The sequence below is a fragment of the Cydia splendana genome, chromosome 1, assembly GCF_910591565.1.
Source record: "Cydia splendana chromosome 1, ilCydSple1.2, whole genome shotgun sequence".
Lineage (NCBI taxonomy): Eukaryota > Metazoa > Arthropoda > Insecta > Lepidoptera > Tortricidae > Cydia > Cydia splendana.
Window position 1 is genome coordinate 7004072 of NC_085960.1, and position 19347 is coordinate 7023418.

Genomic DNA, 19347 nt, shown 5'->3' on the forward strand with positions numbered 1-19347 from the left:
GAAAGATAGAAGTTTTACAGTGGCTACATAATTTACTTTGACAATCCACCTCTCTACTCTCACTCTATTCTCATTGATATTAGTCATAGAGTAACTTAATATATATACCTACTGAGATATCAGTGTTGGAACCTTTTTATTCAAATAGCCGCTAAGAAGAAACATTCGAACTTCATATTTCAAAACTGTCATGAAATGAAGCTGAATCACTAACTGAAATTCCAAATTATTATTTTATACATAATTATTTATAGTTTCTCATTAACATGTAAGTAACTTCGAAAATAAGAACACATGGAAACATAATAAATAACTAACTTCTCATGCTGTAGAGGGCTAGAGGCCCAGGCTGCATACTTGCAGTCTTGCATATTAGGTACACTTTTTATTTAGTTCTAGCCTGTGTATGTGTAGTACTTAGATATCATAGGCATATACCGAAAAACAGGTGGAAATATCTTCCTTATGAACTGATGATAAGGATGATGGAAGTTGAGGATACGCTAATTTGGCATTATATATATGAGACGCCTATATATAGCAGCAGCCCAAGTAGCACCAGATAGCTGTATAGCAGCCGAATAATGAAGTACAAATACGCTTGAAACTGAATAAGAGCTTTATCAGCGAGTTTTCAGCTCGTATAACTCTTAAATGGGCACAAATTTAGGCAGCTTAAAATTCACGGAGCGATACTGCGATATTTTTTAATTAAACACATAATGGAAAAAATATAATTAATTTGAATGCATTAATATAGCTTGGTGGTGATTTATAATAATTGACCCTGGTTTCGATTGGAATTAATTTCCAGGCCCGTTCCTCATCACGACGCGTGGCAGGGCTGTACCAAGCCCGAAGTGTGCGCTTCTTCGTTGCGGCTTATGAAGATGACCGTAAAGTATTCCAGACAGAGACATCTAAAAAAGTTTCACCTACATTAATGTATAAATTAGGTATCTCGGTTTATGCTGTTACTATAATCTATTTGGGTTTTAATTTAACCTCTTGTCTGTGATAAGGATTCTGAATTTTTAGTCATCTTTTAATATTTTTCTTCGAGAACAATTTGATCCGGTATATACAACACAATCGAGATTTGAACCAAAATTGTAACGGCAACGTTACAATTTTGCTCGTTTTTATCCTCCCTAAGTAACCATCATCATTAGCAAAAAACAACTGCAGATAACAGTCATGCCATCAATTGTTGGTCTTCATCAGTTCTACTTCGCCAAAATATGCTTTCCGAGAGCAAATGCAACAGTGACTATAAAACACCCAAATCACTATAGGTGTGTGGTGTAACACATAATATAATATTAGACACAAATAGCTGACATAGGAAACAACCAAAAATCAACGGTTCATATGTAATAAATAGATGTATGTTTCCAGCACATTCCTCTGCCACCTGACCAATAATGGAGGGTGGTGTCGAGGGCGTGGTAGCGGTGGTCAGTTGGCTTTCCGAAGCAGGACTAGCGTTCAATCTTCTCAAAAACTCGCGACAATGCCGACCCCCGGAAAAGTTAACGGGTGAGCTAACCTAACCACTCTTGGTTTTAGTGGCTGTAGATAACTACAATCCGTCGCCTTGATTAGGTACCAAGGCAATAAAAGGAAAAAAGGAAATAGGGAAGGAAAGGAGTTCGATGATGAAATAAGCAAGTGTATACGGAGTTACTGACAGACTCTGTATTGACAATCAGCCTGTTAAGGCTCCTGGGGAAAGATAAATACAAATACTGCTGATCTTTACCATGTATTGTACCATGAAGATCTCACAGAAACACAGTAGGTACATTACTCTTACTGACATTGGATACTGCAAAAAAGGTATTTCAACCTGTTATTCTATTTTTTGTAGCACCGCGGCCGTCTCGCAACCCCTCAAATGCAATAGCATCACAAACCGTCTCTGAGCACAATTTTAAACGTCGTTGCCTATCTCCAGAGCCGTATGCAAGCACCTATCAGGTATTCCGATTGCACTATAAACATAATATCTATTTAGAGAGTCGGGAATTGACAAATAATTACAAATCACGACCGTAGTAGAGATATGTAATAATTAAATTCTAACACCCATCATACATACTTCTAAAACCTACTTTACTGTTGTTATGGGGGACTTCAACGCAAAGTTGGGCAAGAGAAGCGGGGATGAGTTGAGAGTGGGGCAATTTGGGTATGGGCAACGGAACCCTAGGGGTCAGAGGCTGATGGCCGACTTTCTGGAGAGAGAGGAACTCTTCATGATGAACTCTTTCTTCCAGAAGCCGCCTCACAGGAAATGGACCTGGATGAGTCCTGACGGTTCCACGAGAAACGAGATAGACTTCATCATGACCGACAAGAAACGGATATTCAGTGATGTCTCTGTGATCAACAGGGTAAAGACCGGTAGTGATCACCGAATCGTAAGAGGCACACTGAATATCAATATTAAACTTGAAAGGTCCAGCCTGATGAAGTCTACGCTCCGACCTACTCGAGCCCATGTTCAAAACCCCGAAAGCTTTCAACTCGAGCTCTCTAACCGCTTTGCTTGCCTAGAGAACTTGGCTTCAGTGGACGAAATCAACGACGGGCTAGTGGAAACTGTCCACACAGTAGGGTCTAAGTTTTTTAGACCCCGCCGTAAAGATAGACCTCAGAAATTGACCGAGCAAACCTTAAACCTCATGGCTGAACGACGCTCGCTACAGTTGCAGTCTCCCGATGACGCGGAGTCATATAGGCAGCTCAATAGACGTATATCTAAGTCCTTGCGACATGATCTGCGTCTCTTTAATACTAACCATATTAAAGAGACTATTGAGCGAAACCAAGGCTCCAAAGAGTTCGCAAAGGACGAGTCTATTGGGCAAAGCCAGCTGACAAAGCTGAAACGGGAAGATGGCAGCATAGCGTCGAGCAAAGCGGAGGTTTTAGGTGAGATCGAGAGGTTCTATGGACAGTTATACACTTCGATCGCAAAGCCCGTTGACAGCTTGGTAGGAGATCCAAGAGCCAAGCTGTCCCGACATTATACCGAAGATATCCCGGACATCAGTCTGTACGAGATTAGGATGGCCCTGAAGCAGCTTAAGAACAACAAGGCGCCGGGCAAAGACGGAATCACTTCAGAGCTTCTGAGAGCGGGTGGAACACCGGTACTTAAAGTCCTCCAGAAGCTCTTTAATTCCGTCTTGTCCGAGGGCATAACGCCTGAAACATGGAATAGAGGCGAGGTGGTGCTGTTCTTCAAAAAAGGTGATAACAACCTATTGAAGAACTACAGACCCATCACGCTTCTGAGTCATGTCTATAAGCTGTTTTCAAGGGTCATCACGAACCGTCTCGAACACAGACTTGATGACTTCCAGCCTCCCGAACAAGCCGGTTTCCGAAAAGGCTATAGTACCATAGACCACATCCATACGCTGCGGCAAGTTATACAGAAGACCGAAGAGTATAACTTGCCATTATGCTTAGCGTTTGTGGACTATGAGAAAGCCTTCGATTCGGTGGAAACATGGGCGGTGCTTGAGTCTCTTCAGCGATGCCATATTGACTATCGGTACATCGAAGTGTTGAAGTGTTTGTATAGTAACGCCACCATGTCGGTCCGAGTACAGGAGCAGAGCACGAGGGCGATTCCATTGCGAAGAGGCGTAAGGCAGGGAGACGTTATATCTCCGAAACTGTTTACTGCCGTAATGGAAGACGCCTTCAAGCTCCTGGAATGGGAAGGACTTGGCATCAACATCAACGGCGAATACATCACTCACCTTCGGTTTGCCGACGATATCGTAGTCATGGCAAAGTCGATGGAGGAACTCAGCATGATGCTCGATGACCTCAACCGAGTTTCACAACGGGTGGGCTTGAAAATGAACATGGACAAGACGAAACTTATGTCAAATGCCAATGTTGTGCCCATCCCAGTCTCTGTTGGGAACTCGGTACTCGAAGTTGTTGACTCGTACATCTACCTAGGACAAGTAGTCCAATTAGGTAGGTCCAACTTCGAGAAAGAGGTCAACCGCCGAATCCAACTCGGTTGGGCAGCGTTCGGGAAACTACGTAATGTCTTTTCGTCCGACATACCTCAGTGCCTCAAGACGAAAGTCTTTAATCAATGTGTGTTACCAGTGATGACTTACGGCTCCGAAACGTGGTCTTTCACTATCGGCCTCATCTCAAAACTCAAAGTCGCTCAACGAGCTATGGAGAGGGCTATGCTCGGAGTTTCTCTACGTGATCGAATCAGAAATGAGGAGATCCGTAGACGAACTAAAGTCACCGACATAGCCCACCGGATTAGCAAGCTGAAGTGGCAATGGGCAGGCCACATTGCACGCAGAGAAGATGGCCGATGGGGTCGAAAAGTGCTCGAGTGGAGACCACGGACTAGCAAGCGCAGCGTAGGACGTCCACCCACAAGATGGACAGACGATCTTGTTAAGGTCGCCGGAAGACGCTGGATGCGGGTCGCTTCCAACCGGCACGTATGGAGGTCCAAGGGGGAGGCCTATGTTCAGCAGTGGACGTCTTATGGCTGAGATGATGATGATGATGATGACCCATCATTCCTTAATTTCCTTCCTTACGTACATTACAAGTACGTACCTACTTTTATGACCATGAATAATTGTTGTAATTTTTTTATAAGTCATAAACACACTCCTGCATATCTCCGTAGTTTTAAGATAAACAAACATAATAAACGTGTTAATAATTATATTATGCCCTTAGGTGTCCCACTGCGGCGTGGACACCCGTTCCGCTGCTTGCGAGCACACAGAGTTCCCGCCACAGAGGCAGAAACCATCATCAGGTTCGTCTCAGGATTGATTCACCTAAAATAACAATAAAATTATAACTGTTAAGACTATATGACTCAAAAAGTCCCCCTCGAGTCGTCTTCGGCGCAAAGGTACTAGCCGCATTATCACGTTGAATGGCGATGGACAACCTTTGAACCAGGAACGAACCCGCGCGAGCGTCAGACCCCCTACATAGGACATTCTTACATAGATCGACTAAGTTTCACGTGTGTGTACTCAGATAACGATATATATGTATAATATACAAATAATTAAATACATAGAAAACTCCCATGACTAAGGAACAAATATCTGTGCTCATCACACAAATAAATCGTCGGTTGAGAATACGTTTGTGCCATATCAATTTTTGGCAAAATCGTTTTTTAATGATTCCTAAAATAACAAAAAAATAGCTATAATTGTCAGTAATCGGTTTTTGTAAAAAACTATTTTTGAAAAATGTTGTGCCATATCCGCATTTTGCTGTAGGATAATTACACTCTTTTAACAGAAAATTATCACAAAAGTGTGACATATCCAAAACGTTTGTGTCGTAATATCATACATTGTACGTTTAACATTTACTCATCAAAAACGGATATGGCAATATTATAAATGGTTTTATTTTATGATTACCACTATATTTACAATATTTGTATGGTACTATAAATAGTAAACATATGTGCCTAAATGATAAATAAGTTCAATATTTCCTAAATGTAAAACTTTTCGACAATTTTTTTTTGCTTCTTTTCGCTCTCCTGTAAACCAATGTAAGTGGCCAATGGCACAAACGTATTCTCACCCGACGAAATGCTCTTACCAGGATTCGAACCCAGGATTACCCCACAACCACACTTACTCGTATTTTATTGACCTTATATTATATTTGCACGTTTTTAGAATTTGGAAACTTTGAGGTGGGCAATATCAGACGTCATTCCCGTGCACATAGTGACATCCATAATTACCGAAAAAATTTAGATACAATTGGAAGCCGAGGTAATTTTTTACTTAGTCAGCTCTTCTTTCACCTTTGTTCCTACTTATCCTGATATATGTATCTTTCATCACTAAAATCAACATATTAAAATATCTAGGTAACACTACCTTCTCTGATTAAGTCATTTATAATTACTTAGAAGTCTTATATGTAACCTTTAATAAGTAGAAAAACAGCCACCTTGATTACTCCATGATCGCGTAGGTACTTTCAAAGACTGATCAACATTAATCGGGTCCTAAGAAGAATAGTAATAGTTGTTTTGAATGATACACGGTTAGTTTCACTTGACTTATATCGACCGGGATATGAACATTGTGAAGCATGATTTCCTATATCGGGAGCTCGAAAACAAAAGGTAATCACGGTCACGGTTCATATCCCGGTCGATATGTCGGCGGCCGATCGTAAGATCAGGCATATCGTGAAATTCCTAGGCATATCGTGAAACGTGAAAATCTTTGACTCGTTCCCTGAGTCGACGGAGCCCCGCTGCGCGGGGCTCCTATTTCTGGGCAGTTTGCCCTTCGGGCATCTAAAGCAACCTAACGAACCTATCCTACCTATGTATTGGTTTAATGTGACTATCGTCAAAACATTACACAGGAACATTACGATCTGCCTGATCTTACGATCGGCCTACGACAGATATAAGTCTAATAGTTATAGTTCCTCAAGAAATTCTATCATAGATGTCTTACAGCGCATTGGATCATTATCATAAAACTTCTCTTAGGTATTGTACTTAAATATATACGAGTAAACATCTGTCCTACTTTATCATGTTTCATTTAGCAAAGATACTGCCTATTGTTTATGTAAATAAAAGCAATGGTTTTTTCATGTGATCTCTTAACCACCTTAAAAATCTGGCATGTAAATCACATTGAATTTACGTTATTACCAGACATAGAAGTTTTTGTGGCATAAACGAGTGTTTGAGAAAATGAAATATCGATAAATCTGTTATCGATAAGTCATAGATCAATATTTAAAATATGTAACTTCTACTTGCTGTAGGTAAGTTACCGAGAAATTTGAGTAGGTAATGCAAATCAATTACAAAGCGCTACATAATTTCTTTATAATGTACTTAATAAATAAATTATGTACCGCTTTATATGTATATTTAGTGCTAAGAGAATATAAAACTACCAATATCAAAAGAGAAGAAGATATCGAACGTGTTGTGTATTTCGCGGTAGCTATCTTATTATAAAATGTAATAAATAGAGTCTGGCTAGCCAAAAATTGTTGACAGATATTTCGTTGTTGTATCACCAATTGTCTATGATTTAAAAAAAAAGCTAAAAGTCAGTTGTCAATTTATGTCATTCAGGTCATTCATTCAAATTGTTTGCGGTTTTATACGGGGTTTATTTTAAATAATATTAATAATGTCTATACTGAGTGAGGTTCGCAAACTATTATTTAAGTTCGTAAATAATTACGACAATATGCGAAGTCGACGTGTAGCGTTCTATAACGAAAAACTGCAATGTTTACAAGTCCTAAGCAAATATAAACAAATTAGGAGGTTGGTGCTCTATAAATATTTTGATACTTAGTATTTAGCATATTTGGCAATACTTATGTATTTTTTTTCGTGATGGATTAATATTACGGTATTATCGAGCTAGGTCTTATTTATATTACATTTCATTTTTCGCCTTGTTACAATGGTATATGGTGAGAAAGTGTTAACATATGTGTTTATCGTTGACTGTACTTTAGATAGTGGTAGAAATTATATGAGCTGACTTTGAGTGCACGTCAACGTATATTTAACTTATATCCTTAGTATATTACGTATATTATCCTTATATTTAACTTAGGTACCTTACGTGTGCACAGAAAATCAAAAAATATTTTCTAGTATCAAAACTATAATTCCTACTACACAAAGTGTGACCAGCCCAAGATTTTTTGAATTTCCCGCCAAACATTTGTGTAATATTTCAGTAGCCAGACTCTATCTAAATATAACGTTAAGGTAACATCGATAATAACAATAACAGACATGTCGATATTTCATTTTGTCAATCACTTTATTTTGCCACAAAAACTTCTATGTCTGGTTATTACATATTCAAAGGGTGCCAGTTCAGGGCGCATAAGGACCGAGACGTGGATGCATTCGTGAGCTCCCTCAGGAAGTACCCGAGCATGACCGAGCATTTGCCGTCCACTCAACTGCTGGAACAACTCCTCAAAACTTCATTCGAATTCGAACCGAATCGAATTCACTGTAAGCCCGATATTTCTCTTTAATCCCATATGACAGACATTTTTCGTCTTATTGGATTTAGAAAATACAATGATTCCGTTTACACTAAGTTTGCACACCAAATACTACGTCTTATTGTCATTGTCTACTCGGTGTAAACTAATTGTAGACAAACACTATCTAAGTACTTATTCCAAAGGTCACCCGGAGATCATTGGCTTACGTTTTACCCGACTACGGCAACGCAAAAGGAGGGTTATGATGCAATTTTATAACACTGACAATCACATACTAACGAATACGAATAATATTCTGGATTGGACCTCGTGACTTGAAAAGTTAAAAAGGGGTTAGGGGCTCTCTTACATTTGTCTTAACTCGCGAAAAAAGAACACATTTTGGAGTTCAAAAATTGTTTCAGCTCCAAAACAATCCCAGACCGCATTACCCTCAAGGAAGCGCCGTCACCATTGGGACAAGCCGCGAATCTTCACGTCACTCAATCCCTATGCCCATAAACAGAAAGAAAGTTACAGAAGATCACGAAAGAAGAAACACACTAACGCACATGTTGATTCAAAAGAAAAGGAATATTTTCTGCATCGTGGACTTGTAAGGTGAGGAGGCTTGTTGTTAGTAGGCTGATTTGTGGCATTATGATTATGAATACAGAATGAAATAGGATGTAAGTGGATATGGGATAGATAGGTGTGCTTTTCGAAGCAGAATGTTTTGATTTTATGAAGAAGGGATATTAAGTTATTGCCATAAGGATATCATTTTTTTGAGACTGCCTTCATCTCAGACTTATTCCCAGTGCAACCGCCTTCGACTACTTGAAAAGCGGAGCCCAATCGTCAGCAGAACACTTAACTAAAAGAATCGATAATACAATCACCAAGAATGTTTTTAGAGAGAAGAACGGGGACGTAGGAAAACCCGTGGTGAGTTACTCGTATTTAATAATCATCCAAACTTCCAAAGCATGTAGGAGTCTGTCTAAGCCACATTTCCACCGACTCGAATAGAACAAAATGAGCAAGTGTCATTAATAAACATCATATTATTATTTTAGAGGAGTGTAGAAATTTCGTGATGAAATTGCTACATTGTCATTGTAAATGCGATGCAGAATTAGCTTGGTCCGCTCTAGGCAGGCCGATTACATCCTTACAGAAAACAGCTTTAGGTTTACTCGGCTCATAGTCATACCGCGTAAATTTTATAACAATTAGAGCGTTTTCATTATGGAGGGTAGATGTCTATGGTAGAGGTAAGGAGAACAATCTCTTCTGGGAGAACTGTTGCAAAAGTGTCCAGCTAGCAGATGTAAATAATAGTTCGAAATCTCTCCGGTGGCGCTAGGGTAGCACACGCCCACAGGGACATGACATATAAACATGGGCGTTATGACGGAGTGAAGTTCTCAGTGATATGAATTGTTTTATCTAAGTCATAAATTTGTTCGCGATGTATTGTGGCGCCACCTATTTAATGTTTTTTGGTGGACACTTTTCATACAGATACGTTCACCTTCTCTTTTCAAGTTGCCCGATCCGATATGGGATGACGGATACGACCACAAAGAAGCAAAAAGAAAAAAGTGCTGCCATAGGCCATAGGGCACTTTTAGGGTTCCGTAGTCAACTAGGAAGAGGAACCCTTATAGTTTCGCCATGTCCGTCGATCTGTCCGTCCGCGGCTTTGCTCCGTGATTGTTAGTGGTAGAAAGCTGCAATTTGGCATGGATACATAAATCATGACGCGATAGGGGTAGAATAAAAAGTAAAAAAAAAATAAGGTATTTTGGTAGGATCCCAATGAGCAACGCTGCCGCTGGCAGGTTTACAAGTTAGGTAGTCAGGTTCGTCTTGGGTCGTCCCATTCGTTTTTCGTCAAGTTCTTACATTAGTCCTATTTTGCTTTCGTCACGCATTCTACATTGAAAGCCACCGACGATTGTGACGAATGTAGAATGGGTGACGAAAGCAGAATAGGACTAATTTAAGAACTTGACGAATAACGAATGGGACGACCCAAGACGATACCGGTAGTAACAGTCATCTTTAAAATTTTCATTAATTTTCTAAAGGAAATTTACCAGTAATTTCTAACCATTCGTTTTTTTCAGACTGCCTTTCCAGTTTGCCCTAATCTTCGGAGCAGATTTGAGGTGCATTTAAAGAAATACCATGCGGTAAGAATAAGCCTAACCATTTTTTTTTGGCCTGACGTCTTAGTAACTTGAAACGTATATTCAGATATGTGTAATTGGTGAATAAGTTGATGTACTCGTATATTAACCCTTCAAGTGGCGGTCAACCCGTGAATGGTCGATGCGAAAACCAGTAAACTGTCATCCACCAGTGAGAGGTGTAGTATTTAGAGGTGAAATTGAACGCATTTAAGTATAGTTACGCTCTTCTAGCGCCCAAAATTAGGTAGCGAGTTAGAGATGGATAGCATACCATAAGAAACACAAAAACACTTGATATAAAATTTGTAGATGAGGACCATTGATTCGGGAGCGACCGCCTAGTCTGAGGTCAGTCTCGTTTTTTAAGAGGTTGTTTGGTAAATGAAATTGTATCTTAGGTCCCTTTTATTGATTTAATCTTAAAGATACAAGTCTTCCTTTGATAATGAAATAGCAATTACCTCCAATAATCGATTAGTTTTATGGTGGTAGTCATTTTTAACAAGGAAGCTGGAAAACTGTCATTCTTCCGGAGTTTGATTAGGTCTGGCCAAATGTATAAACATTAGAATAATTTAATTGCTATATTCAAATAGCCTATATAACGCTGATTCTAACAATATGTGATTTAATATACTTTCAAACATAGAAAAGCTTAAATCGACGATTTTGTAAAATTTTCTTAATCTGCGCTGACCACCCACCGGGGCCCCGCCACTTGACTACTTTTCGCGTCTTCGCTGGCGCCACTTGAAGGGTTAACCATAACCAGGGGTGCGAAACTCCTGACTTCGGCCAAACTCGGCTCCGCTCGGCTCCGCTCGGCTCCGCTCGTCTCCATCTCGGCTCCGCTCGGCTCCGCTCGGCTCCGCTCGGCTCAGCATTGCTCCGAGCAATTATTAGGGTTGGCACCACTTGACTTCCTTTTGCGTGTACGACCACAGATAAGATAATCACTTGAATTTTGACAACCCTATATAGCCGAAAGGGATAGTGCCATATATTAGAATGGGATAGCATGATTCGACCCTGAACCGCTGTCAAACCTACGCTACCCTTTTGCCCCTACGGTTGAGATTTTTCTTTAGATTTTTAAAAACGAACTAACCTAACTAAAAATTGTAAAAAAAATGGAGACAGGCTGTATCAGGGACACAGCCGCTATGGTTGACGTGAAACGTGGTGTGGACAGATAATGCGAAGGCCGAAGGCCGAGCTCCGCGTAGGGCCGAAGGCCCGAAGCGTCCACGATGTCAGTGCGTTAGCACAGAACAATAGTACAAGTGTCTAAACGCGAAGGCCGAAGGCCGAGCTCCGCGTAGGGCCGAAGGCCCGAAGCGTCCAGAATGTCAGTGCTTTAGCACAGAGCAATAGTACAAGTGTCTAAATGCGAAGGCCGAAGGCCGAGCTCCGCGTAGGGCCGAAGGCCCGAAGCGTCCAGGATGTTAGTGTTTAAACACAGAACAAAAGTACAAGTGCTTAAATGCGAAGGCCGAAGGCCGAGCTCCGCGTAGGGCCGAAGGCCCGAAGCGTCCAGAATGTCAGTGCTTTAGCACAGAGCAATAGTACAAGTGTCTAAATGCGAAGGCCGACGGCCGAGCTCCGCGTAAGGCCGAAGGCCTGAAGCGTCCAGGATGTTAGTGTTTAAACACAGAACAAAAGTACAAGTGTCTAAATGCGAAGGCCGAAGGCCGAGCCCCGCGTAGAGCCGAAGGCCCGAAGCGTCCAGAATGTCAGTGCTTTAGCACAGAGCAATAGTACAAGTGTCTACATGCGAAGGCCGAAGGCCGAGGTCCGCGTAGGGCCGAAGGCCGGAAGTGTCCAGAATGTCAGTGCTTTAGCACAGAGCAATAGTACAAGTGTCTAAATGCGAGGGCCGAACTCCGCGTAGGGCCGAAGGCCGGAAGTGTCCAGAATGTCAGTACTTTAGCACAGAGCAATAGTACAAGTGTCTAAATGCGAAGGCCGAGCTCCGCGTAGGGCCGAAGGCCCGAAGCGTCCAGGCTGTCAGTGCTTAAACACAGAACAATAGTATAAGTGTCTAAATGCGAAGGCTGTAGGCCGAGCTCCGCGTAGGGCCGAAGGCCCGAAGCGTCCAGGATGTTAGTGCTTTAGCAAAGAACAATAGTACAAGTGTCTAAATGCGAAGGCCGAAGGCCGAGCTCCGCGTAGGGCCGAAGGCCCGAAGCGTCCAGGATGTTAGTGCTTAAACACATAATAATAGTATAAGTGTCTAAATCCGAAGGCCGAAGGCCGAGCTCCGCGTAGGTCCGAAGGCCTGAAGCGTCCAGGATTAACATCCTGGACGCTAACGTGTAACGCAAACACTAACGTGTTTAAACACAGAACAAAAGTACAAGTGTCTAAATGCGAAGGCCGAAGGCCAAGCTCCGCGTAGGGCCGAAGGCCCGAAGCATCCACCTGTCAGTGCTTAAACTCAGAACAATAGTATAAGTGTCTAAATGCGAAGGACGAAGGCCGAGCTCCGCGTAGGGCCGTAGGCCCGAAGCGTCCAGGATGTCAGTGCTTTAGCACAGAGTAATAGTACAAGTGTCTACATGCGAAGGCCGAAGGCCGAGCTCCGCGTAGGGCCGAAGGCCCGAAGCGTCCAGGATGTTAGTGTTTAAACAAAACAAAAGTACAAGTGTCTAAATGCGAAGGCCGAAGGCAGAGCTCCGCGTAGGGCCGAAGGCCCGAAGCGTCCAGGCTGTCAGTGCTTAAACACAGAACAATAGTATAAGTGTCTAAATGCGAAGGCCGAAGGCCGAGCTCCGCGTAGGGCCGAAGGCCCGAAGCGTCCAGGATGTCAGTGCTTTAGCACAGAACAATAGTACAAGTGTCTAAATGCGAAGGCCGAAGGCCGAGCTCCGCGTAGCGCCGAAGGCCGGAAGTGTCCAGAATGTCAGTGCTTTAGCACAGAGCAATAGTACAAGTGTCTAAATGCGAAGGCCGAAGGCCGAACTCCGCGTAGGGCCAAAGGCCCGAAGTGTCCAGGAAGTTAGGGTTTAAACACATAACAAAAGTACAAGTGTCTAAATGCGAAGGCCGAAGGCCGAGCTCCGCGTAGGGCCGAAGGCCCGAAGCGTCCAGAATGTCAGTGCTTTAGCACAGAGCAATAGTACAAGTGTCTACATGCGAAGGCCGAAGGCCGAGCTCCGCGTAGGGCCGAAGGCCCGAAGCGTCCAGGATGTTAGTGTTTAAACACAGAACAAATGTACAAGTGCTTAAATGCGAAGGCCGAAGGCCGAGCTCCGCGTAGGGCCGAAGGCCCGAAGCGTCCAAGATGTCAGTGCTTTAGCACAGAACAATAGTACAAGTGTCTAAATGCGAAGGCCGAAGGCCGAGCTCCGCGTAGGGCCGAAGGCCCGAAGCGTCCAGGATGTTAGTGCTTAAACACAGGGCAATAGTACAAGTTGCTAAATGCGAAGGCCGAAGGCCGAGCTCCGCGTAGGGCCGAAGGCCCGAAGCGTCCAGGATGTTAGTGCTTAAACACAGAACAATAGTACAAGTGTTTAAATGCGTAGGCCGAAGGCCGAGCTCCGCGTAGGGCCGAAAGCCCGAAGCGTCCAGGATGTTAGTGCTTTAACAGAAAACAATAGTACAAGTGTCTAAATGCGAAGGCCGAAGGCTGAGCTCCGCGTAGGGCCGAAGCCCCGTAGCGTCCAGAATGTCAGTGCTTTAGCACAGAGCAATAGTACAAGTGTTTAAATGCGAAGGCCGAAGGCCGAGCTCCGCGTAGGGCCGTAGGCCCGAAGCGTCCAGGCTGTCATTTCTGTGTTTAACCACTGACATCCTGGACGCTTCGGGCCTTTGGTCCTACGCGGAGCTCGGCCTTCGGCCTTCGAATTTCGGTTTAAAGATATTTATTTCTCATAAGAAATTACATTTCACTTACACGAGAAATATGTGTATAACTAACTTAATATTATTTAAATTTATAAACAGTGAGCTCGGACATTTAGACACTTGTACTATTGTTCTGTGTCAAAGCACTAACATCTTGGACGCTTCGGGCCTTCGGCCCTACGCGGAGCTCGGCCTTCGGCCTTCGCATTTAAACACTTGTACTATTGTTCTGTGTTTAAGCACTAACATCCTGGACGCTTCGGGCCTTCGGCCCTACGCGGAGCTCGGCCTTCGGCCTTCTCATTTAGTTAGACTCTTGTACTATTGCTTTGTGTTTCCATACCGAAGTGTCGCGCATCACGCGAATGCTTGATGTATTATAATTATTTTGAGTAATATCTTAAATTTTATCTGTAAAGATTATTTGGGGTCATAATGATTCACTTTATCTAAATGAACTTGAATACAGCATTTGATGGGTAATTTTAAAACAATTAATTACAGCGTCACACCTATTTAATTATATGATCATTTCATTTTGGAGTAAGGAATGTAACGATTAGGTACTATTTTTTTGTAAATAACGCCCCTAAATTACGAGAATAGATTTTTTATACGGGTAATAGGTACACGTTTTATAGCAAACTCGTTCGTGTCTTTCCTGTAGCCATCGCAAATATAAGAGAATCTAAAAGCAATTTTTTACGCAGCACCTTTACATGCGGAATAATTTGTTTTCAGTACTTGAGACTCAAATGAGAAAAAAACCGGGCAAGTGCGAGTCGGACTCGCGCACGAAGGGTTCCGTACCATAATGCAAAAAACAAAGCAAACAAAAAACGGTCACCCATCCAAGTACTGACCACTCCCGACTTTGCTTAACTTTGGTCAAAAATCACGTTTGTTGTATGGGAGCCCCATTTAAATTTTTATTTTATTCTGTTCTTAGTATTTGTTGTTATAGCGGCAACAGAAATACATCATCTGTGAAAATTTCAACTGTCTAGCTATCACGGTTCGTGAGATACAGCCTGGTGACAGACGGACGGACGGACGGACGGACGGACGGACGGACGGACGGACGGACAGTGAAGTCTTAGTAATAGGGTGCCGTTTTACCCTTTGGGTACGGAACCCTAAAAACGGGATATATATGTACCAGAGTCGTTACCTTTTATAGGATTGTCCACAGAAGTGACCTTTTCTAAAATATGTTTTTCCCATAGGTACATCAGAAAGTACCCAACTAAGATAGTAATTAGCAATAGGAACTCGAGATTGTCAAGCAGCCGTCATACGTTCTATGCGTTCTATCAAAGTAACTCGCGCCGCCGCGCCGCCGTAGATTCTAATGCATTATTTTAGGAGATCAGCATGTTTTACTAGGGTAAAAGTGGTATGTAAAGAACCCTTTTTGCTTTATCTTACTATTTCAGGTATTGTGCGTCAGTTTTGTGCCCTTTTTTTCGCACACTGTGGCCTCAAAGAAGAGCAGTGATAAAAATTCTGTAAAAACTGTCACATTTTTATTTTTTAGAAGCTTATTATAATTCCGCGTGCTTTATTTTACTCATATTTCATTAAAATAAAATAAGATCTATCAAATGACATCAATTTTACCGAAATCAGTTAATGGGCTGATGAGTCATTACTAAATGAATACTGAAAATAGGGGTCATTTTTGCTCCGAATACGTCGTGTCTAGCGCAGAATCAGCGACATCTATGTCAGCGGCACGGGCTGTTCCGAGTAATGGCTACTTTCTTCGATATATGTATATCAAAACTATGTTTATAGGTATTATAGTTTCAGAGATATAAGCCGCCGCACCATAACACTTTTTCGTTACATCGGTTTTTGATCCGGCACCTCTACTACGGGTTTTTAAAGACGTTTACCTACGTTTCACGTCAAAAAAAACAATCGTAGGATAGTATCGTAGCTGTGATACAATTAATTGTGGCAAAATATTTTCAATAATGTTAATATTCAGAGAGGAAAATGAGGACTACGTTGAAGAAAAGGCGATTTCGCATGGGTCCTCCACTTTCGTAATTAACCTTTTGGACGCCAATGACCGATGTATCCGCACCGCAGGTCCAACGCCAAAGTCGGATTAATCGGTCACAGACCACGGAGCAACATAGACCTACGTGCATATGCATAAAGTTCAATTTCAGTTTTGACACTTCGGTGACGTGGCGTCCGAGTGACAGCTTTTGTGTTTGACACGGCGTCGAAAAGGTTAATCTAAATGTATACCGTGCCTGTGAGATTGTCAGTATTACATGATTAATCTTAACGGTTTGCAAATGATCACTTATTAGTGCCATCAGTGCACAGTTTTATACAGTCGTAAATGAGCGTTTTCCATAAAAAAAAATGTAAGTACATTTCATTGATGTCTTCAAAATATTGACTTCTTGGGCTCATTTTACTCCTCAGTTTTACTCAGAATCATTTGTAAATTCACGCCTCATACATGAAAAAAATGTCCCAGGATTTCCTTTCCAGATCGTCACATTTTTGTATGAATAGTTTTTTTATTTGTATGAACGTGGTGCATTGGAAAAATATTTTTTCATGCAAAATTTTGGGACACTTTTTTGTCATGTATGAGGCGTGAATGTACAAATGATTCTGAGTAAAATGAGCCCAGAAGTTAATATTTTGAAGACATGAATAAAATGTACATTTTTTTTTAAAACGCTCAAATGTTTATGTTGTAACATGCTTGCAGACGACCTCTAAAACCCCTCACGTGGACTTGAAGAACCTGCCGACGTGTAACAAGTGCTTGAAAACGCGGCCATGCCCCTGCGATGCTGTCAAACGCGCCCGTCGGATTGCAGGTAATAATAATAACCAGTTCTCGAAAATGGTCGTGCCACGCTCTATTGGGATCGATCTATCATCACTGACAGGACTATTGTTATAGCAGGAGATCTAAGGTCCACCACCTTGCATTTTGGAGACAAAGCAAACCGCTTGGAACAGGTGTTCCTGTGGGTGATCTGAGCTGATTAAGCCCGGTTGCCAAGAGGTTCCCCCCAGCAGCAAGTATATCAAGTTTGGTGTCTTTCGTGTAATTCGAGGATGAAGAAATCATTTCTGTGACTACATTTTCACTCACCCATACAAAAAATTCGAGAAATTCATAAATCAAAAAAAATCTTTAAACTTTTTTTTTCGTTAATCCTCTAAAAAATTTAAACTATGAGGATTTGCTCTAGAAAAAAAATACATGTGAATAGCCCAGTTATCCTACTATACAGAATGGTAAACTTGTCAAACATTTTTTTTCATAACTCTGTTAAAAAAAATGTTTTGTGTCGCGCGGCGTACCTGCATTGTAAGAGCGGTATGCAGCGTTTAGGATTTTTAAGTATGTTTAGATGATTTCTGATAAGTTGTTATTCTTCTGGTTGTAGATTACATTAATAAATTACTTCTGGACGTGATATATATATACAAATATAAATTAAATATATAAATATAGATGTTGGGAAAAAGATGTTTTACACTTCCAACCTGGAGCATAGGTCCCGCTCTTGCGACTCCATTCTGGCCGGCCAATCAAGGCAAGCACAGAGGCGAGGGCCAGATGACAGGGCCCTCTGGAATAGGGGTCCGCGGTGTCGCCACTCACCATCAGCTCGCCACAACCTGCCCCCGCGGGACATTATTATTATTATTATTGTGGTGTTGTGGGCCTTTGAGTGTCGCATTGACCATCATCATTAACTTAAGAGTTATTCTCTTGCCGATCTTCCAGCTTTCCCTATCCTGCGCCAGCTCTTTTACTTTTTGGTACGACACGACCCCCACTTTTTCTTTCACTTGCTCCAAAAAGCTGCGTCTGGGTTTTCCTCTTCCCCGCTTGTGTCCTATCCGCCCCTCCAGGATAGTTTTAAAGAAGTGGTCGTGTCGTATTAAGTGTCCAATCATTTTTCCGCGTCTATTTGCGATGGTGTTCAGGATAGCTCTCCTTTCATTCACTCTTCTTAGCACCTCCTCATTCGTTATCTTGTCTTTCCATCTAATGCCTTCCATACGCCTCCAGCACCACATTTCAAATGCTTCCATTCTCTTTCTATCTCTTAGGGTCATTGTCCACGTTTCACTTCCATATAGGGCTATACTCCAGATGTACACCTTAATCAGTAGCTTCTTGCTTCTACATGACAAACGGGATTTCAATAGTTGTTTCTTCTGGTTGTATGCTTTTTTTGTTATAGCAATCCTTGCAACGATGTCTGGTGTTTGCAACGATGTCTGGTGTTGCAACGATGTCTGGTGCATTGACCAGCATTGATCTATCTATTGTGACGGCCCTTTAAGGCCCTTCATTACTAATGCCCGTTGCATCCAGAAAGTTCCAGATTCTTTGGGCCGTAATGTTTTGTACCTCATAGGGTTGCACTACGTGTCGCCGTAGGTAGGTACTTCTTTTTGACATTAGTGGTCCACAAGAACAGAGAATGTGCATTGCAGTCTCCTTTGACTCCTGACAGAACCTGCATGTCGCATCTTGTTTCTTGCCAATTTGAAACATATGTTTGTTCAACTTGCAGTGTCCAGTCAGTATTCTGGTCACCGCGAAGGTTTTGTGCCTTTTGAGTCCTAAAAGCTCCTTTGCAGTTTTGCTGTTGAACCCTTTGATCAGAGCTTTCGAGTGTTCTTGTCCTTTAACGAACTTCCACCAATCTATTGCTCTCGTTTTTTCTAAGTTGCTGAGCAGATAATATGCATCTCGTTTTGTGCTTCCACAGAACGGTTCTTGGCCGACCAGGGGTGTGGCTGCGCCCTTTCTAGCAAGTTCGCCCGCTTCTTCGTTTCCGTTAATGTCGGAGTGCCCTGGTACCCATCTAAGTGTAACTTTGTTGGAGTAAGCCAGTGCATTTAGGTTTGTTTTACAGTTCTGGACTAGTTTTGAGTTTGACTCAAGGGATTCTAGTGCCAGCGGAGCAGCCTGGCTGTCTGAGTTGATGTAGATATGGTGGTGTCTTTGATTTCTATCCAGGTAGATCTCCGCACATTTGTTGATGGCGAAGACTTCTGCCTGGAAGATTGAGGCCAGTGTGCCCATGCTGACGTTATCTCTGAGCTTAGATCTCTCACCATAGATCCCACATCCTACGTCATTGCCTTTCTTGGAACCATCTGTATACCAGATGTGGCTTCCCTCTTCGACGTACATTTGGTTGTTGATCCATTTGTCTCTAGGAGGTATTTCTACTGTGTACAGTTTGGTGAG

The 19347-nt window shown here is 42.1% G+C and overlaps 1 protein-coding gene and 1 long non-coding RNA gene across 2 annotated transcripts; both read left to right on the top strand.

The window, feature by feature from the left end:
• The first annotated feature begins 803 nt into the window (after positions 1-803).
• Positions 804-8091, top strand: LOC134801935 (uncharacterized). The gene is made up of 5 exons (XM_063774860.1): positions 804-896; positions 1399-1539; positions 1871-1980; positions 4744-4825; positions 7916-8091. The coding sequence occupies exons 2-5, from the start codon at positions 1425-1427 to the stop codon at positions 8089-8091; spliced, it is 483 nt and encodes a 160-aa protein (XP_063630930.1). The 5' UTR covers positions 804-896; positions 1399-1424.
• A 370-nt stretch (positions 8092-8461) lies between these two features.
• On the top strand, positions 8462-16942 carry LOC134790221 (uncharacterized). Its single transcript, XR_010144166.1, has 4 exons — positions 8462-8664; positions 8865-8991; positions 10179-10244; positions 16831-16942. It is a non-coding gene; the product is annotated as an uncharacterized LOC134790221 (long non-coding RNA).
• Positions 16943-19347: the final 2405 nt, after the last annotated feature.